Below are 23,576 nucleotides of genomic sequence, written 5' to 3'. Positions count from 1 at the left end.
CTCCTGTTCCTGCGACTTGTGTTCTTATGTTTTAGCCAAGCAGTCTCTTGCCCTCCAAAGCTTGTCGATACATTTGGTCATTTTAAATTCAGTCAAGTTTACCATGAACAGTGTATTCTTACAATTTTATATGGAGGGAAAGATTTAAAGTAGGATAGGAGGGTAGAGAACTCTGTGGAGAGAGGCCATGATGAGTTGAGATGTAGGTTGAATTCACCAAGGATGAGAAGGCGCTCTGTGCAGAGGCTGAGAGAGGAAAGCTGTGAAGATATCTGAGGAACTTGCTGCGGTACTTGGGTGGGAAGTAGAGAATGAGGATTTTAAAGGGGTGGAATAGGATGAGATGCTCAAAGGAGGAGAGGAGTAGGTGGACAAACCAAGGTGTGATTTGGTGATGATGGCCACACCGCCACTGCGGCAATCTGGGCAGGGCAGGTTTTTTTTTTTAAATTTCTTCCTGGGATGTGGGCGAAGCTGGCAAGGCCAGCATTTATTGCCCATCCCTAATTGCCCTTGAGAAGGTGATGGTGGGCCATCTTCTTGAACCGCTGCAGTCCATGCGGTGAAGGTAGTCCCACAGTGCTGTTCGGGAGGGAGTTCCAGGTTTTTGACCCAGCGATGATGAAGGAACGGTGATATATTTCCAAGTCAGGATGGTGTGTGACTTGGAGATGATTTTCCCACGCACCTGCTGCCCCTTGTCCTTCTAGGTGGTAGAGGTCATAGGTTTGGGAGGTGCTGTCGAAGAAGCCTTGGCAAGTTGCTGCAGTGCATCAACTGCAGTGGTAGGTATAGTCAGGTGGGTAGACTTCATTTAAGGGAAGGTGTCATCACCCATCAGCCAAGTTTCCATCAAGGCCATGATGTCTATGAAGTCATCCACAATAAGCTAATGGATGGCAAGGGCCTTGTTCATAAGTGAATGGACATTCTGGAGGAAGATGCGGAGTGGGGCGGTAATAGCTGATCCACTGGCAGAGTCCACAGGGTCAGCAGAGAGAGGGGTGAATGGGACAGAAGAGAGGTTGGCAAGATTTGACTCCAGTGGGTGTACTGGGCAGGAATGTTGGTGAGAGTAGAATGGGGCAGTTGGAGTTGCTGCTTGTAAGGAGGCAATGATGAGTGTCTCGATGGGCCCTTCCAAGGATACCAAGAGAGGCACAGCGGAAAGCTGTGAGCTTATCTAAGAGGGAGTCTAACCTGGGATGGCGACAGGAAAGTAGGTAGGTCGAGGAATGGTGAAGCGATTTTTTTTTTTTTTTTTTTTGTGGGGGGATTGGGGGGTGCAGAGTGCCCGAGAGGGGAGAATGAAAGGAGGCACGAGGACAGGAGAGAGGGGCTTAAGTGGCTCGGGTCTGGTCTCCAGGTGTGATTGATGGGGGAATTACCCAATCATCTCCATTCTGGCCAGGAATAGTGGTGTCGCTATACGCAGCAGAATAGTAGCAATTGTTTCTTAGCATGACACCTTAATACCTAAAACAATGCCTCCGACTGGATGAACAGGTACCACGTGTAATTAAAATTAATTTTAAATCAAATGCACTTCCCAAGTACCAAATTTAATCTACAACAGAAATAAATGAAATAAACATGTATTAAACAAATGTAATAGATTGCTTCCTCAAATGGAAGCAATGTAAAACTTGTCCTTTCCAGCTGCCGGGCTGCATATAACTCTAGGGAGAGTCTTGCCACAATTATAACTCTGTCAGGGCTATATATCTTGAGTACGCTTCCTTACAAACAGGTTGAGTTATCTGTTGCCTTAAAATTATGGTCTTGAAACAAACTTACTGAGTGGATGTTGGCTGCCAGCTCCATCAGTGTCTCATCCTTGTGACCGCTGCATCCCTTGCAGAAGGGCTGCTCATGAGCATGACTCATCCACAAATCTTCAGGCATGTAAATTACTTTGGCCGGAATTTTCCCCCTTTTTAAAAAAAAAAAAGGGTGGGTTTGGAGCATGGGGGCAGTTAAAGTGTTAAAAATGGGATTCCCAACTTGATCCTGCCTCCAACCTGCCCACTTCCAGTCCCGCTGGCAATGGGACGGGCATCCAACCTGCTCCCAGGGGGGTGTTACCTCAATTTAAATATTGTAGTGAGCCTCTTTTTTCTCCCCGTCCATTTTGTGTTTAACTGCCTGTGGACGGGTCGTGAAACCCAGCAGTTAAACAGAGGCGGGAACTGCTGCATCCAGGAGGTAAGTGGCTTTATACCTACCTCCTGGATCCAGGGTCCCGATTGGAGGCCCACCTCCCCCCGATTCCGACCGATCCTCTGCTTTCCATCCCCCGATTTGCAACTCCTCCGCCCCCACCCCCCCCCCCCCCCCCCACCTCCTGCAATCCCTCCCCTGGACCGGCCCCTCGCTTCTGAGGCCTATCCGCCCGCAGTCAGCCAGCCTCTCAATCTGGCTGACTGCGGGTGGGAATCCAAGGCCTCTCATTCAAATCAGGCCCTGCCGTTAAAGTCGGCAGGGCCTGCGGGAAACCTGGCCTCCTGGGTTTCCTGCCTGCCTCGGAGTCCCCTCGCCCCCAACCCGCCTTCCTTGAGAAAATTCCGGCCTTTGTTTGGAACACTGTAGCTTGCTTCCCTATTTTGCAAAGTATCACATCCAGAAAGAATCTGGATAGATGACCGCAATATCGAGAGGTACATTAACACTGGACTTGCTGCTGGATGGGACAGTAGTTTAATGTACAATACCATGTAGTTGTTAACTAATGGTTGCACCTACTGGCTTCCACCAACGGAGTTGGCTCACCTTGTATCATTGTGTGGTGGCACTAAACTGAATTTAGATCTCGCAAAAGGGTAAACCGTGGAGAAAGTAATCGCCAGGCCGCTGCTGTCTACCTCCAAGTTGTCCACTTGAATAGCAATAGTGGAAGATCAACCACAGTTTGTACGTGGTGAAGATTTTGTTTTTAAATACATCCCCATATCACAAAATAGGCGTTGAGTCCTGTTTCTCTGAAATATACATTTGTTGTTGGTGTCAACAAGCTATTACCATCCTCTCTGGCTAAAACTTGGCTGAAAATAAGAATGTCACCTTCATAAACTTCTCTTCACTCTCCAAGTCAAAGCATCCTGCACATACTGAACTCCCAGCCAGCTGATTGCATTTTGTCATTTTAGAGAAGGCCTTGTTTTTTTTGTGTATAGCGAGTTAGGATGATGATTTCTACATATTTTTCGTATGTTTGTTAGCTTCATTTGGGCAAAGTATTGATGCCCGATAGGCATACTCTTTATCTGACACGCAAAAGGATGATCGCGTGAGGCAATGACTTAACATTACAATCTTCGCCATATCGAGCACTTCTCCCTGTTGACTTCCAGAGTGGTATGAGCAAATGCTTTTATTCAAGGGCTGAAAACAAATCTATAACTTCTATCTTCTGCGTCGATCTACCTTGTTGGAACAGTACAAATTGCACAACTACCTCCCCTCCCCCCCTCAAAACTCACCACTCTATTTGATTCTCTCTCTTTCTACTGGTTACTCTCTAGCATGTCCTGGAATTCTAAAGACACACCAAAGAGAGATCAGATATTGTGGAAACATACTTACTTTCTTCAGGTATATTTCATGTTTATTTTTAAACTTAAATTTATTGCTGATCAAGGTGATGTTGGTAATGGGGAATGGAATTCTTCATATTTCAGGCACCCAGAGTTGGTATCAAGCACTCGGGTTTAGGTATTCACAACCAGATGCAACGTAAAGCTCTCTGTACTCTGCCTCAGTCCCAATCTCCGAAGAGCACCCGCTACTGCACCAATCCGACTTTTTTTTTCTCCCACTTCCCCCACACCACCCATCCAATGTTGTGTTGTCGGCTCTTGCCCACGAGAAACGGTGATTGAGATTGCCTCGGCACATTTCATGTCGAATCCCCTACCGCCAGAAGATGGGGGAAGCAATTGTCCTAACCGTCTGGGCTGGATTTGAACCCAGGACTCGAGTGCAGGCCAAGGTATATTCCAAGTTTATCAGGTCTTCTAAAACTTGGCTCAGCTGTGATTTTTTTTTTTGTTATGTTTGTGGTTACAGTTTTTTATGTCTGCCAGTAAATTTGCTTCTCTATTGCAAAACATTGAGAACTGAACCATCTATTAAAATTGATCATTCAGATTATCTAGGGTATTATTCCAGTTACATTCAATACGTGACGGGTCTCCCCCTCCGTATAGTGGAGCCCCTCAAAGGTCAATTACTATAAACTTGTTTCTGCCAGTCCTTCCGCAGTACAGAAGAGTACAGATGATTGTCAGCATAGGGATTACATGCAAATAAAGGGGTAGGGAAGAGAACAGTCCTCTGTGCAATCTCTATTTCAAGTTTATCCAAAAGTAACTGAAATTTTTTAGTTGGCATTATCTGCATATCAACCAAAAGTACTGAATATCCTTTTAGCCACTTAAGTGGGAGGTAGTTCAAATAATAAAGCACAATCAAAAATATGTTGGTACCCTCTACTGGATGCATGAAAGGTACCAACATTAAGGTTAGAGTACTCGCCTTTTGAACATTATTAAATTTTAAACTTGAAAAATCTTGAAATTCCAAGTAATTTTGAAATTACATTGTGGAACATTTATTTGACTATCTTTAAAAGAACAATTACAATTATTGCCATAAATACATTAAAACTAATAAATGTCCAAATTTATCTCTTGGTATCATTTTATGTTCCATTAAGTTGTCAAAACGCTTAATCATTTTTCTATTGTTCTGGGGTCATTCCTGGTAAAATTTGCGGAAGTCACCACAGGTGGCTCCAAAGAATGAGGATTTGTTATTTTTCCTCTATCAGCCAGTTGTTGACCATCTTTCTAGGTACTTGCAGACTAAGATGCTCTTGGGGAAAGAGCTTTATGTTGAGCAAGTGAAGGCTCTGGGATGGCATCAAAGCAATTAATTGAGTTATTCCCATGACCTGAGACCAGACTTGTCCACCAGGGATGGCACTAGCAGCATTAGTGGCGCTTTTGTGGTTTGCTTGAGAATCTAGACCCCTGTACCACAGTAGCATAACTCTGATCCCAGACTACAGGATCTTCTGCAGTTGGAGACCTCCCACCAACCATCGTTAACAACCCAGGAATGAATCCAACTTCACTGCAACACAGGTTGCCTAAGTTGGAGCACAATCTCATGATAGTAGATCACAGCTGATGCTTGGAATTAAGAGACCATCAGTAAAAGGTACCCTCTTCAGGTTCTGGAGAAGCCTGCGTGTTTCTGTAGTATTGGGTTCCAATTATTTGTAGGATCCTCAAATGATGGTAGTGATAGCAGTCGAGATGGCCTTAAATCATCCATGAAACTGGCTCGGATTTTGTGGTGGTCAGCGTGCCGTTCACCTCTGACAGCTGCTTACAATGTTTTTGTGAACTTTTGTGCAAAAACTTGCTCTAATTTGACATATGATCCAGTGTGGTGCCCTCCTACAGGGGATCTGTGAACAGGTCAAGAAACAGTGAACCAATCCGTTTGAATAATCCTCACTGAGACACGCAGTGTCCAAACCAGGAAGTATAAATTAGATTTAAATCATGTACAGAAAGCAAAATAAAGATCCGGAAAGTCAGATGGGATTAAGAGAGCAAGATAAGAGACAGAAAAAGCAAAAAAAAATAATAACTTAAAAAAAAAAAAAATCTCCAACACTAATTAACTTCTGAAGGAATGAGACTCTACAGTTATAAAATTAAATTTTCAGGGCCGGAGAGGTTGTTTGGCAGTAATTATCACTGATCACAACGTTAAAATTTCACTTATACCTGAATACATCAGCCCTAACTTTTTCTGGTGTCTTTAATGGAGAACTAGTGGGTAAACTTCACACCATTGCATTGATTTTCAGTGCAATGTCTATCGGCAAGGGCTATTGCAGCACACCCTATGGAGGAGCTGGGTATCTCTGACAACAATTTCTGGATTTCCATGTTTAACTGCGCAATTTACTCCGTTATAACGGTGAGCATTGTTAGCCTCACCGTTATCTATGTAAAATCCAGGCCAATGATTTTCCTAGACCAGAAAATATGCAAATTTTGCATAATGCTGTTTTATGGTTGCTAAGAAATCTGTGGATTGCAACCAATTTGACATCTTAGACCACTGAAGTTCCTCAATTGAGATTTTCAAGGTGTCGCATAGAATTGGAGAAATTACAACACAGAAATCGGCCATTCGACTAAACCAGTTAATATTGGTGTTTATCCTACACATGAGCAGTAGTCCTAATCCCTTGTGCTCGCTCTGTCACTATTTCCTTTTAGTCCTCTTTCTTCAGTCACCTACCTAACTTATTCTTAAAGGTTCACATGGTCTCTGTTTCAATCACTAACTCTGTTTGTGCAATGCACAGTCTCGCATCCCTCTGTAATAATAAAGTTTCTCCTAATCTCTGAGCTAAACCACTTTACATTTAATCTTGGGTCTATGTCTCCTTGTTCTCGACCCCTCAACCACAGTACACTTTTTATCTACTGTATCCAATCCCTTCATAATTTTAAACCCTTCTATCAAGTCACCCACTTCTCTTCTAATAAAAACGGCTCAATTTTTCAAGCAAGCAGTATCCTAGTGAAATAGCAAAATACTGCAGATGCTGGAAATCCGAAAAAACAACAGAAAATGCTGGAAAAACTCAGCAGGCCAGGCAACATCCGTGAAGAGAAATTAGAGTCGACGTTTTGGGTGAACCCTTTTTCAAAACTGGAAAGGAAATGAAATAGACCGAAAGGCAGGGCTGCGATAGAACAAAAGAAGTAAAGAGACATTAAGAGGTATTCAAAACCAGACAAGATGGTAATAGGACAAGTGGAGACAAAAGACGGCTCAGATTAGGTGTGAAGTGCACTGGCAGAAAGAGAGACAGCTGCCATGTGGGAGAGAGAAAAAAGGAAAGGGGGGGGGGAGGGAAAACCCAAAACAAAGGGGTGGAAAAAAAATATAAGTAAAAATGTAATAGGGGCTGAGGTTATGATCTGAAATTGTTGAACTCGATATTGAGTCCGGAAGGCTGCAAAGTGCCTAATCGGAAGATGAGGTGCTGTTGCTTGAGTTTACGTTGAGCTTCCGTGGAACAATGCAAGAGGCCGAGGACGGTGAGGTCCGAGTGGGAGTGGAACAGTGAATTAAAGTGACAGGCGACCGGAAGCTCGGGATCACCCTTACGGACTGAACGGAGGTGTTCCGCAAAGCGGTCACCCAATCTGCGTTTGGTCTCCCCAATGTAGAGGAGACCGCATCGTGAGCAGCGAATACAGTATACTAGATTGCAAGAAGTACAAGTAAATCGCTGTTTCACCTGGAAGGGGTGTTTGGGGCCCTGGACAGTGGGAAGGGGGCAGGTGTTACATCTCCTGCACTTGCATGGGAAGGTGCCAGGGGAAGGGCTGTTGGGGGTGATAGAGGAGTGGACTAGGGTGTCTCGGAGGGAGCGGTCCCTATGGCATGCTGAAAGGGGAGGGGAGGGGAAGATGCGTTTGGTGGTGAGATCACTTTGGAGGTAGCGGAAATGGCAGAGGATGATCCGTTGAATGTGGAGGCTGGTGGGGTGAAAGGTGAGGACAAGGGGAACCCCATCGTGGTTCCGGGAGGGAGGGGCAGGGGTGAGGGCAGAAGTGCGGGAGATAGAACGGACACGGTCGAGGGCCGTGTCGACCACGGTAGAGGGGAATCCTCAGTTGAGGAAAAAGGAAGACATGTCGGAAGCACTGGTGTGGAAGGTGGCATCGTCTGAGCAGATACGGCGGAGATGGAGAAACTGGGAGAATGGAATAGAGTCCTTACAGGAGGCGGGGTGGGAGGAAGTGTAGTCCTAGTGAATCTATGCTGTACCTTCTCTATTGCCTCAACATCTTTCCAATAGCATGGAGCCAAAATGCAATGATTGCAGCATGTTTAGTTACCAGAATCACTACTTAAATCAAGTATTAATCTCTTCTATGTAAAAAGAATGCATGTAATTTTATGTTTTGCTTTCATAGTGACGTGTAATATCATTGATCTTTCTGTACATCCATTTTGCATGTGATAAAATATAGGAGTGATCGATTGACTATGGAAAGTTAAGATTTTGAAATAACTGCGGACATTTTTAAATTGCTCTGCCCACATCGTCCCGTAATTTCTAGTTGTGTATTGTTAATAAGAGACTTGCATTTATATAGCGCTTTTCATGATGTTTCAGACCTTTACAACCAGTAAAATAATTAAGAAGTGTAGTCACTGCTGTAATGTAGAAAATGTGACAGCCAATTTGTGCACAGCAAGCTCCCACAAACAGCAATGAAATAAATTACCAGATAATCTGTTTTAGATATTGGTTAAGGGATAAACGTTGGTCAGGACACCGGGAGAACTCCCCCGTTCTTTTGTCAATCGTGCCGCAAGATTTTTTTGCGTCCACCTGAGAGGGCAAACGTAGCCTCAGTTTAACATCTGATCCAAAAGACAGCTCCTCTGACAGTGCAGTACTCCCTCAGCATGGAACGTGTCAGCCTAGATTATGAGCTTAAGTCTCCTGGAGCGGGATTTGAACCTACAACCTTCTGAATCTGAGGTGAGAGAGCTACCAGTGAGCCACACAGTTATGCACATGTGTAAGTTATGCACAGTTGCAGATGTCTCCAGTTACAGCTGACGTTTGGTTGATGCATTATATATTTTGTTACAAGCTCATGGTTGCTTCTAATGTTAATGTTTATCAATTGTCTAATAGTTTTGCAGCAAGTGTACAATTTATCAGCTAACATTTTCGATAACTAGTTATTTGTCGTCCCTAGCATTCAAAGGGGCGTCCTCTGAATCCTAACAATGTTGTAGTTTAAATTGGAAAAAGTTTTGAAACTGCCTAGCTGCATTAATGATTTGCACATTGATTGTATTTAGTACCAACAACAACTTGTATTTGTATAGCGCCTTTAACGTAGTAAAACGTCACAAGGTGCTTCACAGGAGTATTCTAAGACACAAAATTTGACACCGAGCCATATAAGAAGAAATTAGGGCAGATGACCAAAAGCTTGGTCAATGAAGTAAGTTTTAAGGAGTATATTAAAGGAAGAAAAAGAGGTAGAGGGGCAGAGAAGTTTAGGCAGGGAATTCCAGAGCTTAGGGCCTAGGCAACAGAAGGCACAGCCACCAATGGTTGAACGATTATAATCCAGGATGCTCAAGAGGGCAGAATTTGAGGAGTGTAGATATCTCGGCTGCTTGTGGGGCTGGAGGAGGTTACAGAGATAGGGAGGGGCAAGGCAATGGAGGGATGAGAATTTTGAAATTGAGGCGTTGCTTAACCGGGAGCCAATGTAGGTCAGCGAGCACGTGGGTGATGGGTGAATGGGACTTGGTGCAAGTTCGGACACGGGCACGAGTTTTGGATCACCAAGTTTACGTAAAGAAAGACTTGCATTTAGATAGCGCCTTTCACGATAACCGGACATCTCAAAGCGCTTTACAGCCGATGAAGAACTTTGTTGTAATGTGCGTAGGGTAGAAAATGGGAGGCCAGCCAGGAGTGTGTTGGAATAGTCAAGTCTAGAGGTAACAAAGGCGTGGTTGAGGGTTTCAGCAGCAGATGAGCTGATGCAAGGGCAGAGACGGTGATGTTACAGAAGTGGAAATAGGCAGTCTTAGATATAAGAACATAAGAATTAGGAGCAGGAGTTGGCCATACGGCCCCTGGAGCCTGCTCCGCCATTCAATAGGATCATGGCTGATCTATGACCACAACTCCACTTTCCTGCCCTATCCCCCCATATCCCTTGATTCCCCTGGAGTCCAAAAATCTATCGATCTCAACCTTGAATATACTCGATGACTGAGCATCCACAGCCCTCTGGGGCAGAGAATTCCAAAGATTTGCAACCCTCCGAGTGAAGAAATTCCTCCGCATCTCAGTCTTAAACAGCCTACCCCTTATCCTGAGACTATGCCCCCTAGGTCTGGACTCTCCATTCATGGGAAACAATCTCGCAGCAATTTTCCTGCCAATCCCTCTCGGAATCTTGTGTTTCAATGAGATTTCCTCTCATTCTTCTAAATTCCAGAGAGTATAGGCCTAACCTACTCAATCTCTCATCATAGGACAATCCTCTCATCCCAGGGACCAATCTAGTGAACCTTCACTGAACCGCCTCTAAGGCAAGTATATCCTTCCTCAGATAAGGAGACCAAAACTATGCACAGTACTCCAGGTGTGGTCTTGCCAAAGCCCCGTACAATTGTAGCAAGACTTCCTTACCCTTGTACTCCAATCCCCTTGTAATAAAGGCCAACATGCCATTTCCTTCCTAATTGCTTGCTGTACATGCATGCTAACTCTGAGTCTCCTGTACGAGGACACCTAAATCTCTCAACACCAACATTTAGTAGTTTCTCTCTTTTTAAAAATTATTCTGTTTTTCTATTATTCTTACCAAAGTGAATGGGCCAGATTTTCCGACCCCCACGGGTGGGTACGAGGTGTGTACGCACCCGTAGGGGCCTCGCAAGTGCCGGTTTCAGGCACGCGAAGCGCATGTGCTGAAAACGGCACTCCCAATCTGTCAAGAATTCTCTTGACAGATCATCCGCCTGCCCAGGAGAAGGGCCTCCGCGAGCAGGGAGTTCTGCTTTCTGCACAACCTCCGCCCGCTGAAAACCTTTAAAAATCTTACGCCTGGTAAAAGCATAAGGCCTGCTTTTACCAGCATAAGAGTTTTAAAAAGGTAAGTTTATTTTTAGCCCTGTAAAAAAACTTGAATTTTTTAAATAAAATTTTTGTTTCAAATATTTAATTTAATGTATTTTTAACTAATTTTAAATACGTGAAGTTTTTTGTAAGTTTATTTAATGTTTAACTGTTTTTAAATGTGATCCCCATTCATACTTTTGACAGATCTATGCATAGAGACCAGTCAAAAGTGTGAAGTGGGATTCCCTTCTTTGATTGGTTCCCCATGGCCCACGTGATCCCAGGGATGCTTGCGAACTGCCTGCGCCTCTGGGATACCTGGGCCTCTGCGCGCACGGACCAGGAGAGTCCCAGGATCGGAAGTCTCAGGACCTACGAAGCCAGCAGGTAAGTGCATAGATTTTTCCCGATCGGAGGCATCCGCACGCAGGAAGCCTCCGATCTGAAAATCCAGCCCAATAACTTCCCATTTCCCCACATTATACTCCATCTGCCATCTTATTGCCCACTCACTTAACCTGTCAATACCCTTTGCAGACTCTGTGTTCTCCTCATAGCTTACTTTCCCACCTAGTTTTGTATCATCGGCAAACTTGGATACATTACACTCGGTCCCTTCATCTAAGTCATTAATATAGATTGTAAATAGCTGAGGCCCAAGCACTAGGGGGCATGGTTTCAGAATAAGGGGTCGCCCATTTAAAACTGAAATGAGGAGGAATATCTTCTCTGAGGGTCGTGAACCTTTGGAATTTTCTACCCCAGAGAGCTGTGGAGGTGGAGTCATTGAATATATTCAAGGCGGAGATAGACATATATTTGAGCTACAGGGGGAGTCGAGGGTTATAGGGAGCGGGCGGGATAGTGGAGTTGAGGCCAAGATCAGATCAGCCATGATCTTATTGAATGGCGGAGCAGGCTCAATGGGCCAAATGACCTACTCCTGCTCCTATTTCTTATATTCACTGATCCTTGCAGCACCCCACTAGTTACAGGAAACACTTTTTTTTATACGGGACCGGCGTGGTGCCGGTTTATCAAAAAGTCCGGATTACAGAGAGGTATAGTTAAAAGGTACGAGAGCTCCGTACACAGCAACAAATCCAGGCTTCCCTGTTGCTTAGCAACATGTGCAGGAACCCCAGCCCCAGACCAAGCGTCCCTGTTGCTTACCAACATGTGCAGGAACCCCGATTGCACAGCCACAGATCGAGGAACGGCCACTAATATGAAGTAAAACTTACCTGAACCTACTCCTGAATTTTGCCGGTTAACCGAGATTTCCGGTTATTTAGGTGCTGGTAAATCGAGAGTTTCCTGTACAAGGGCTGAGGCTCCTCCATCACTGTATCCTGGGTTCCCATACCTTCCGGTACTCCCTTTATGCCGCTCCTGTGCGGAATGAGGTCGGAAGCTCATTTTGGGGTCAAATATGACACCAAGGTTGCGAACAGTCTGGTTCAGCCTCCGACAAATGTTAGGGAGAGTGATGGAGTCAGTGGCTAGGGAACGGAGTTTGTGGCGGGGACTGAAAACAATGGCTTCGGTCTTCCCAATATTTAATTGGAGGAAATGTTTGCTCATTCAGAACTGGATGTCGGACAAGCAGTCTGACAATTTAGAGACCGTGGAGGGGTCGAGAAGAGGTAGTGAGGTGGAGTTGGTTGTTGTCAGCGTACATGTGAAAACTGACGCTGTGTTTTCAGATGATGTCGCCAAGGGGCAGCACGTAGATGAGAAAAAGGAGGGGGCTAAGGATGGATCCTTGGGGACACCAGAGGTAATGATGCGGGAGCAGGAAGAGAAGCCGTTGCAAGTGATTCTCTGGCTACGATTAGATAGATAAGAATGGAACCAGGCGAGTGCAGTCCCACCCAGCTGGATGACGGTGGAGAGGCTTTGGAGAAGGATGGAGTGGTCAACCGTGTCAAAGGCTGCAGACAAGTGAAAAAGGATGAGAGGGATAGTTTACCTTTGTCACAGTCACAAAGGATGTCATTTGTGACTGAGCACCGTTTGTTACTGTGGCAGGGGCTGAAACCTGATTGGAGGGATTCAGACATGGAGTTGCGGGAAAGATGGGCACGGATTTGGGAGGCGACAACACGTTCAATGACTTTGGAGAGGAAAGGGAGGTTGGAGATGGGGCGGTAGCTTGCAAGGACGGAGGGGTCAAGGGTTGTTTTTTTGAGGAGAGGGGTGATGATGGCAGATTTGAGGGAGGGGAGCAGTACCCGAGGAGGGAGAACCAAGTCGGTAGTAATTTTATTAGGTGTATTGAATGTAGTTTTTTTAAGCAGGGCTGCCATCCATGGTAGTTTGTGGTAGGAGTTAAAACTGGCTAAGTGTGATGTGTGAACTCCAGTTAGGTTCATTAGTCTACCCAGGACAGTGTTTCAATCTCTGTAATGAAGGTATTGAAAATAGCTGAAGTAATTTTTAGATGGTTTCCATTGTTTTCATTTTATTAGCCTAGTGAGGTATTATTCCTTAAATATTAAATTTTATGACTAGTGTTTTCACACCACTTTCTGTACTTTATCCATGTATTTTTATTGTATTCTCTTAAGAAATCCAGGAGCAGACATGTATAGGAAGTGTGCAAAACAAATGTAAAATAACTCCAACTCCAGCTCAGTTTTTTCTAATGAGCATCCAACTGAGCGAATTAATCCATCATGTAGGAATAGTGGGTGCATTCTGTTGTATCATTCAATGGCACAACAGGTTAAAGCTGGTGCACCATGCTATTTTATTTACAAATGTACTTTTTGGCAGCTGTAAGGGGGAGATAGAAAAGAAAGAAAATCTCTTTGCTTTCTCCCCTGGCCCATCTCCAGAAAATGAAAACTGGTAAGCAAATGCATTTTATTTTTTTCTCGCTTATTTCCTCCCCTCTGTTTCTCCTCTCCTGAAGGCATTGACTCCCACTCTGGGCTACAATTCGACGGGCACTGAGCATTCCGCCAGTGCTTTGTCCAATTGGCCATTATGACATGTAAGCCTCGACCGGTTAAGTTGCCATGTTCTCCACAGTTACATAACTTGCCGGCACTCTCTCTCGCACACTTCTGTATGACGATCAGAACTCGCTGTTTGCAGTACACTTGTTACAGCCCCAACTGAGAAACTAATTCATCACCGTGCTCGCTAAGGATCACACCAAGTACCTTCCTAGTCTATTATGGCGAAAGAGAGGCTGTATTCCTTGGCGATTGTTTTGGCCAAATACATTTCTAAACAATTCCGGTAACCGCATAACCAGTTATTTATTCTGAAGGACTATTTGGACTTAAAATTTGCTCTCTTCCCACTTTTCTGTAAAATGTAGAAATTGCCATCTATAATTTTAACTTGTACATGTGTATCTTTATGTTTTCATTTCATGATTTTAATGTTCAGTGTTATCTTTAAATTTATTTCTGCAGAAATAACACCAGAGCAGAAATGGAGCAAAAGTAACAATGTTCTCGCTAATGAAGAACAAAAGGTAACTGTTAGAATTCTACACCAATGATGTTAAAAGTTTGTCATTTTATTTTTAGGTTTCTAAACTCATTTCTTCCCTCCCCAAAGCACAACCACCTAAATTACAAGATGAAATATTCTTTGCATAAACCAGCATGGAATTCTGTTCCTCAAGTGCAATCAATACGTGCCAGTAAAGTACCACAGTCACTACAGACGCATAGTCAACCTATTTTGTTTGGTAACCACCAGACACAGATCCAGCGTCCTCCGCCACGACAGTTTGTGCCATTAGAAGGATCAGCACGGATTATTATTTCACCTCCAGGTAACGATTTCACTTGGTTACAGTCAGTTTGAACTGGTTTTTTGGTATGTTGGGGGTGGGGGGAGGGCAACCAAAGCCAGAGCGCCTTGGATGACAAAGGAGTTGGAAAGTAGGACGAAGCAGAAAAATGGGGCATGCTTGAAAGATGTCAGCTTGATAATACAAGGGAGAATCGGGCTGAATATAAAAGGTGCAGAGGAGAAGTGAAAAAGAAAATAAGAGGGGCAAAAGAGACAGTACGAGAATAGATTGGCAGCTAACATAAAAGGGAATCCAAAGGTCGTCTTTAGGCATATTAACAGTAAAAGCGTTGTCAGAGTAAGCGGCGGGGCCAATTAGGAACCATTTGAGAGCTATTGGTGGAGGCAGAAGGTATGGCTGAGAGACTAAGTGAGTACTTTGCATTGGTGTTTACCAAGGAAGAGGACTTTGCCAAAGCTATGGTAAACGAGAGGTTGCTGGGATACTGGATGAGGTAAAAATAGATAGAGAAGGTACTAGAAAGGCTGGCGGTAATTAAAGTGGATAAGTCACCTGGTCCGGATGGGATGCTTCCTCGGTTGCTGAGGGAAGTAAGGGTAGAAATTGTGGAGGTGCTGGCCACAATCTTCCAATCCTCCTTAGATAAAGTGGTGCCAAAGGACTGGAGGATTGCAAATGTTTACACCCTTGTTCAAAAAAATGGGGGGGGGAAGGATAAACCTGGCAATTACAGGCCAGCCAATTTAACAGCGGTGGTGGGAAAGCTTTTAGAAACAATAATCTGGGACAAAATTAACAGCCACTTGGACAAGCATGGACGAATAAAGGAAAGCCAGCATGGATTTGTTCGGGGCAGATAGTGTTTGGCTAGTTATTTGATGAGGTAACAGAGGGTGGATGAGGGTAGTGCAGTTGATGTGTATATGGACTTTCAAAAGGCGTTTGATAAAGTACCACATATTAGGCTTGTTCACAAAATTGAAGCTCTCGGGAAGTAGTAGCATGGATACAAAATTAGCTGAGGGCTAGAAAACAGAGCGTTGTGATGAATGGCTGTTTTTCAGACTGGAAGGAGGTATACAGTGGTGTTCCCCAAGGTTTGGTACTAGGACCACTGCTAATACATTAACGAGTTGGACTTTGGTGTACAGGGCACAAATTTGAAATATGCAGATGACACAAAACTTTAAAATGTAGTGAACAGGTGAGGAAGATAGCAATAGACTTCAAGAAGACATAGACAGGCTGGTGGAATGGGTGGACACATGGCAGATGAAATTCGATGCAGAGAAGTGTGAGGTGATACATTTTGGTAGGAAGAATGAGGAGAGACAATACAAGCTAAATGGTACAATATTAAAGGGGGTGCAAGAACAGAGAGACCTGGGGGTGCTTGTGCACAAATCTTGGAAGGTGGCAGGACAGGTTAACAAAGCAGTTAATAAAACGTATGGGATCTTGGGCTTTATAAATAGACGCATAGAGTACAAAAGCCAGGAAGTTATGCTAACCTACTAGTTCAGCCCCAGCTGGAGTATTGTGTCCAATTCTGAGCACCACACTTTAGGAAGGATGTGAAGGCTTTGGAGAGGGTACAGAAGAGATTTACTAGAATGTTTCCAGGGATGAGGGATTACAGTTACATGGATATATGAGAGAAGCTGGGGTTGTTTTCCTTGGAGTAGAGAAGCCTAAGAGGAGATTTGATAGAGGTGTTTAAAATCATGAAGGATTTAGATAGAGTAAATAAAGAGAAATTGCTTCCAATGGTTGAAGCGTCAATAACCAATTGAGGGCACAGATTTAAGGTGATTGGCAAAAGAACCAGACGTGACATGAGGAAAAACTTTTTTACACAAGTGGTTAGGATTTGGAATGCACTGCCTGATCGGGTGGTGGATACAGATTCAAAAGAGAATTGGATAAATACTTGAAGGAGAAAAAAATGCAGGCATATGGAGAAAGAGCGGGGGAGTGAAACTAACTGGATTGCTCTTCGAAAGAGACTCGATGGGCCGAATGGCCTCCTTCTGTGCTGTACTATTCTGATTTTTAAGTTGTAATAGGATGTACTTGTACATGTGCTTTGCTGCATATGCAAAAACATCATTGCACGTTAAGGTTGCAAAATATAAATGATGAATACAACTTTATTACAACAAAAGTGTAGATTATTCCAAATTTCACAAGCCATATTCAAGGCACTCAACTGACGATTATCTTTCTTTTTAAACAATGAATGACTACTGATCAAGCTTAAATATCTCCAACTTCTTTAACATCAAAGGGGACTATGTTGCCCAATTCATTTGCATTTAGCACAGATTCACTCTAGTTGAGTCATAGTTTGACAGACCATTAATGGGAATATTGCCACCCATGCACACTTCCACTCTTCCATCTGCTGCTCGTTCCAGTTTTCCCGGTGTCCTGTAATCTCTGCTGTCTTGGGTTACATTACAAGCCATGAGGAAAGTATCCTTACAGATTCTACTTGGCCTGTTCACAAAGTTACCACTAAGGGGGGGCCCTGGTTTCTTCCAACTAGTGTGGCTTACAATTAGTCGCTATTGTCAGTGCCCATAGAAATTTTACAGAAAGCCACCTCAGTGCAATGATTTGGAGGATACTTTAACCTTTGTTCCATAAGAGGAACATTTTTGCAGATTGTTGTAAAATTCCATCCTTATTTCATCTCATTTCTCAACTTCTGAAATTCAGCCCAAAATATCAAAGCCAAGGTCTGTTCAATATCTGATTTGGGGGTGGGGGGGATACAGAAAAACCCTATTTTCAGGAACCCTTTTCCGTTTCCCCTCATTCACAATTTGGCTGGAGGAAAACTGGTCATTTTTGTAAGGGTGACTCCACCTCTCTTTCCCCCCCACAGTTAGCTGAAAGAAAGCACTTGCATTTATATAGCACCTTTCACAACCTCAAAACGTTCCAAAGCAATTTACAGCCAATTTAGTACTTTTAAGTGTAGTCACTGTTGCAATGTAGGAAATGAGGCAGCCGATTTGCTGTTTGAAATAATGGCCCAGAATTTGCTGGAGCGGGGCATTTCGCGGTGAGTGCCAAGAGTTGGAATTTTTCATCCCCCCCCCCTGCAGCTCCAATTAATTTTGCGCCGCAAATTACGGGACGTGCATATTGATAACTGCGTGGCGAGGTCAATGGGCACCTAGGACCTTGATGAACAACGGGACCAATGGTCTATCTCCTTAACCTACCTGTGCTCTCTATTTCCTTTCAGTTCTATCATTTAGTCGTATTCCCTGATTAATTGTTTTTCATTGAAGTATTTGCTTCCTTTTATAATTTCCCTGGTTTAACTTGCATCCTGGTTGCGTGCTTTATATGGCATGTGCGGGACAATTATCATTAATTGCTAACTGGTTTCAAAATGGAAGGCCATTAGAAACATAAATTACCCCTTTAACAGGGTCCTAGTGCCGTGAAGTAACGGCCCTAACTTCCTGCGGCGAGTTTGATTTGTTTTATTGCAGTGCAAATGCAGCAATTTCTTGGTACTCGTGGGGAGGTTAACGGCGTGCTGTGGTTTTTGCGAGACTAACATCGGAGTGGCGCAATTTGTGGCGATTTGCAACTCGTAGCGCATCTCTTTCTTGCCACAAATTGCTGCGTTTTTTTACATAACTGCATGTGCCGTGAACTCACTTTTTACAGCAAATTCTGGGCCAATTAATTCAGCGTTCGCTATACCATTTTAACATTTTGATTGTCTCGCTGAGATCCCCGTTAACTTCCTCATTTCTAGACTGTAGAGCTTCATAGACCAGCCACACACATACTGTGGCAACAAGAGCTGGTCAGAGGCTGGATATTCCGTGGTGAGTGTCTCGCCTTCTGACTCCCCAAAGCCTTTCCACCATCTACAAGGAGTGTGATGAAATACTCCCCACTTGCCTGGATGAGTGCAGCTCCAACAACAATCAAAAAGCTCGACACTATCCAGGACACAGCAGCCCGCTTGATTGGCACCCCATCCACCACCTTAAACATTCACTCCCTCCACCACCGGCATACCGTGCCTGCAGTGTGTACCATCTGAAAGATGCACTGCAGCAACTCGCCAAGGCTTCTTCTACAGCACCTCCCAAACCTGCGACCTCTACTAACTAGAAGGACAAGGGCAGCAGGTGCATGGGAACACCACCACCTCCAAGTTCTCCTCCAAGTTACACATCATCCTGACTTGGAAGTATATCGGCCGTTCCTTCATCGTCGTTGGGTCAAAATCCTGGAACTCCCTCCCTAACAGCACTGGGAGTACCTTCACCACAAGGACTGCAGTGGTTTAAGAAGGCGGCTCACCACCACCTTCTCGAGGGCAATTAGGGATGGGCAATGAATGCTGGCCTTGCCGGCGACGCCCACATCCCAGGAACAAATAAAAAAATTCTTAGAGCTCCTCCCCCTACCACTTAGGATCAACTTTATTGCTCTTCTGTGCACCCTCTCCAGTATGCTTTTTGTGGAATGGTGACCAGAATTGAGGTCCATACTACAAATGAGGATCACTTGATAATCCGTTGTGGCAACATTAATAGCTTCTAAGAAATGCTTGTAATTTGAAGGCCTGTAAATTTTATGTATTTGTTCTTGGGATTTGGGTAATGCTGGAAACATCCACATTTATTACCTGTCCCCAGTTTCCTAGAACTGAGTGGCTTTTAGATCACGTCAGGGCCATTAGGAGTCAACCACATCACGTGAACAAGAATCCTATGGAGGCCAGTTTGGGTCGGGCAGGCAGATTTCCTTCCCTGAAGGACAATAGGGAACCAATTGGGTTTTTATGTCAATCTGACCGCTTTCATAGTTCTTTTTTCTCCAGTGCTGTCTATTACGTCCGTGAATGATTGAGACACGGACAGCAGGAGTTGAACAAAACAAGTCTTTACTGATGGAAGTCAATAGTGAAACTGAAAACAACAGAGGCTCACTAACGCCTTTTATACAGGGGTGGTCACTGCCGGTACTGCAGTCTGAGACCAGTTATTCTCTTAAAGGTACATACACAACAATTCCTCCCCTTTTAGATGAACAGTACATAACATTCATTTAACAACTAAATGATAACTAATTACAATCACAATTACGGTTGCTAGATACATTGGTTAAGTTTAAGCAATTATAAGTTCAGTCTTTGAGGAGGCTGATGTGCCATCAATAACTCAAGGACAAGAAGTTAAAGGATTCAACTGAAGGCTTTTAATCGCTAAGAACATTGCACGTCATTCCACATCGGATTCGTCTGGCAGAATGACTCCTACAGCTCTTGAGACCTTTATATGACAAAAGACAGGGGCGGAGCCAATACACAATAGGGGAAAAGGGGGCGGTACACACAATACAATGCAGGTAAAACACGGGCTGATGAAGACATATATTTAATCACATTCACCCCTTCTACAGATTTAGTCTGTCCGGGGGTGTGATAGTCCTTCCTGAACATCGCAACAGTACCTCGGGTTCCGACTGGGAGTCCGTGGTGCCCTCCTGGGCATACCCATGTGCTGGGGGTGTTGCAGGTACTTCTGGGGGTGGTGAGGATGCCCCTGGGGATGGTGGAGGTTCTTCTGGGGGTGGTGAGGATGGGTCGTCGTCACTTCCTGCTGAGGCGAGGTCCTTTATGGACACGGTGTCCTCACGCCCGTCGGCGTGCTTGACGTACGCGTACTGTGGGTTTGCGTGGAGTAGGTGTACTGCCTCCACGAGGGGATCCATTTTGTGGCCCCTCACATGCTTCCGTAATAGGACTGTCCCTGGGGTGGAGAGCCACGAAGGTAGGGACACTCCCGAGGTTGATTTGCGGGGAAAAACAAACATCTTCTCGTGAGGAGTGGCGTTAGTAGCAGTACACAGTAGCGACCTTATCGAGTGGAGTACGTCTGGGAGGACCTCTTGCCAGCGGGAGGTAGGGAGGCCTTTAGACCTTAGTGCTAAGGTGACCGCCTTCCACACCGTCGCGTTCTCCCTCTCCACTTGCCCATTACCCCGGGGGTTATAACTAGTGGTCCGACTCGTGGCTATCCCCTTCGACAGCAGGTATTGGCGCAGTTCGTCGCTCATGAACGACGCCCCCCCTGTCAGTGTGGATGTAGTTCGGCATGCCGAACGTGCAAAACAGGCTGCCGAGGCACTTGATGACCGTGGCACTGGTCATGTCTGGGCAGGGGTAGGCGAATGGGAAGCGGGAGTACTCGTCCACAATGTTGAGAAAGTACACATTGCGGTCGGTGGAGGGGAGTGGTCCCTTGAAATCTAAGCTCAGGCGCTCGAATGGCCGTGTAGCTTTGATCAGGTGGGCTCGGTCGGGCCTGTAAAAACGGGGCTTACATTCCGCACAGGTGCGGCAGTCCCTGGTCATAGACCGGACCTCCTCGATGGAATAGGGCAGGTTACGGGATTTTATAAAGTGAAATAGCCGGGTGACCCCCGGGTGGCAGAGGCCATTGTGGAGGCCCTGTAGCCTGTCCCCCTGGATGCTGGTACACATCCCTTGTGATAGGGCGTCGGGGGATTCGTTGAGGGCCCCCGGCCTATATATTATGTCGTACTCCAACGTGGAGAGTTCAATCCGCCACCTGAGAATTTTGTCGTTCTTGATCTTCCCCCTCTGTTTATTGTTAAACATGAAGGCTACCGACCGCTGGTCGGTAAGCAGGGTGAAGCGTTTGCCGGCTAGGAAGTGCCTCCAGTGCCGCACTGCCTCCACTATGGCCTGTGCCTCCTTCTCTACCGAGGAGTGCCTGATCTCAGGCCCTTGGAGGGTTCTTGAGAAAAAGGCTACAGGCCGCCCATCCTGGTTGAGGGTGGCTGCTAAAGCGAAGTCGGACGCATCGCTTTCGACCTGGAAAGGGATGTTTTCGTCCACTGCCCGCAGCGCGGCCTTCTCAATGTCGTGTTTAATGCTGTTGAAGGTGGCGTGGGCCTCGGCCGTGAGCGGGAAGGACGTTGATTTCAGGAGGGGACGGGCCTTGTCGGAATAATTGGGGACCCATTGGGCGTAATAGGAGAAAAACCCCAGGCACCTTTTCAGGGCCTTGGGAGTGTTTGGTAGGGGTAGCTCCCGTAGGGGGCGCAATTGGTCGGGGTCCAGACCGATTTCCCCGTTTTCCACCACGCAGCCCAGGATACAGGGGCGCGTGGTGCTAAAGAGACACTTATCCTCGTTGTAGGTGAGATTGAGTCTGAGGGCGGTTTTCAGAAATCTCGCGAGGTTCGAGTCGTGGTCTTGCTGGTCGTGGCCGCAGATGGTGACGTTGTCTAGGTATGGATAGGTGGCTGTTAACTGGTTCTCATCGACCATGCGGTCCATCTCCCGCTGGAAGACCGAGACCCCATTCGTTACCCCAAAGGGGACTCTGAGGAAGTGGTAGAGGTGTCCGTTCGCCTCGAAGGCGGTGTATGGACGGTCCTCCAGCCTAATGGGGAGCTGGTGGTATGCCGATTTTAGGTCGATGGTGGAAAACACCCGGTATTGCGCAATTTGGTTAACCATATCCGCTATGCGGGGCAGAGGGTAGGCGTCTAGCTGGGTGTATAGATTAACCGTCTGGCTACCATCCGCTTCTTTTCGCTACCCTTAACTACTACTACCTGGGCGCGCCACGGGCTGGTACTGCATTCGATGATACCCTCCCGCTTGAGTCTTTCTACTTCAGACGCAATGAACCGTCTGTCCTCCCAGCTGTACCGCCTACTCTTGGTCGCTATGGGTCGACAGTTGGGTGCGAGGTTGGCGAACAGAGAGGGCGGCTTGACCTTCAGGGTAGCCAGACCGCACACTGTGAGGGGCGGCTGGGACCCACCGTAGGTAAGCGTGATGCTTTGGTGGTGGCGCTGGAAGTCCAGACCCAAGATCACGCTCACACAGAGATCTGGCATTATCAACAGTTTAAAATCTCTGTAATCAGTGCCTTTTACTGACAACATAACCGCGCAGAAACCTGTAATTTTTGAGGTATGAGTCTTATCAGCCATGGCGATTTTGCCCTGTGTAGGGACTATTGTTAGTGAAAGTCGTTTTACCAGGCTAGGATGAATAAAGCTTTCGGTGCTCCCGCAGTCAATCAAGCATTTAACCTTGTTCCCGTTTACCTCTATGTCCATCATCGATCTAGACAACGGATGCGGCCTGGATTGATCCACTGTGATTGAGGCCACCTGGGGGTCCGTGTAGTCGGGACAAGATGGTGGACTCCATGAGGGTGGACAAGATGGCGTCCAAGATGGCCGCCCCCACGGCGCGCACGCGGCGGTGGGGGAGTTGGAGGCGGGGTTCCCTCTGCAGACTTTACTGAAATGTCCTTTCTTCCCGCATTTAAAACAGGTGGTGCCCTTCGCTGGGCACAAATGCCTGGAGTGTTTGTCCTGGCCGCAGAAGTAGCATTTCGGGCCCCGATGCATCGCGGCAGTAGTGGGGCTCCTGGGTGGAGGCTGGGGCTCTGACGGTGCTGGGCTGGCCTGAGACCTGGGAGGTGAAGATGGCTTCCAAGATGGCGGCCCCCACGGCGCGCACGAGGTGGAGTGGGCTGCGTGGCCTGAGGAACAGGATTCAGAGTTCCTCTGGGCCATATCCAGCGATCGCGCTATGCCCATAACCTGTTTTAAGTCCAGTCCCTCCTTTTCAAACAGTTTCTGCCGAATGTAATTTGAACTGAGGCCCGCAATAAAGGAGTCTCGGATCAGCTCCTCCGTGTACACAGTGGCAGACACGGCCTTACAGTTACAGTCTCTGCCCAGTACTTTTAGGCTTAGCATGAAGTCCTCTAGTGACTCACCATGCCGCTGCATGCGAGTAGTCAGAAGATGCCTGGCGTACACCTCGTTTATTGGCCGCACGTAGTGGGCCTTCAGAATGGTGCAGGCATCCTCCTAGCTGGTGGCATCTCGGATGAGAGGGGAGACCCGATGACTCACCCGGTTTCGCAGGATTCCCAGTTTCACGTCTCCGGTGGCGGTCGCGGCTGCTATGGCGGTGGCTGAGGTTTCGATGAAAAATTGGAACCAGTGTCCGAACTCTGTGGCTGCGTCTGTGGCATGGGGGTCCAGATCCAAGCG

General features: G+C 46.0%; 1 protein-coding gene across 8 annotated transcripts in view; it reads left to right on the top strand.

Annotated features, from left to right (window-relative positions):
* LOC147122334 (bromodomain-containing protein 3-like) overlaps positions 1-23,576 on the top strand; it is a 215,899-nt gene that overhangs the window by 160,276 nt on the left and 32,047 nt on the right. For all 8 annotated transcript variants that reach the window (XM_085983350.1, XM_085983352.1, XM_085983351.1 and 5 more), the window contains 2 exons: positions 14,134-14,195; positions 14,282-14,501. In XM_085983350.1, the coding sequence (XP_085839476.1) occupies positions 14,134-14,195; positions 14,282-14,501 (282 nt within the window). The remainder of the gene's footprint in view (positions 1-14,133; positions 14,196-14,281; positions 14,502-23,576) is intronic.

This window comes from Somniosus microcephalus, chromosome 3 (assembly GCF_052327205.1).
Source record: "Somniosus microcephalus isolate GS21.2 chromosome 3, FLI_Smic_1.0, whole genome shotgun sequence".
Taxonomy (NCBI): Eukaryota; Metazoa; Chordata; class Chondrichthyes; order Squaliformes; family Somniosidae; genus Somniosus; species Somniosus microcephalus.
Note: the sequence above shows the minus strand (reverse complement) of the source record. Positions and strands in the feature narration are given on the sequence as shown.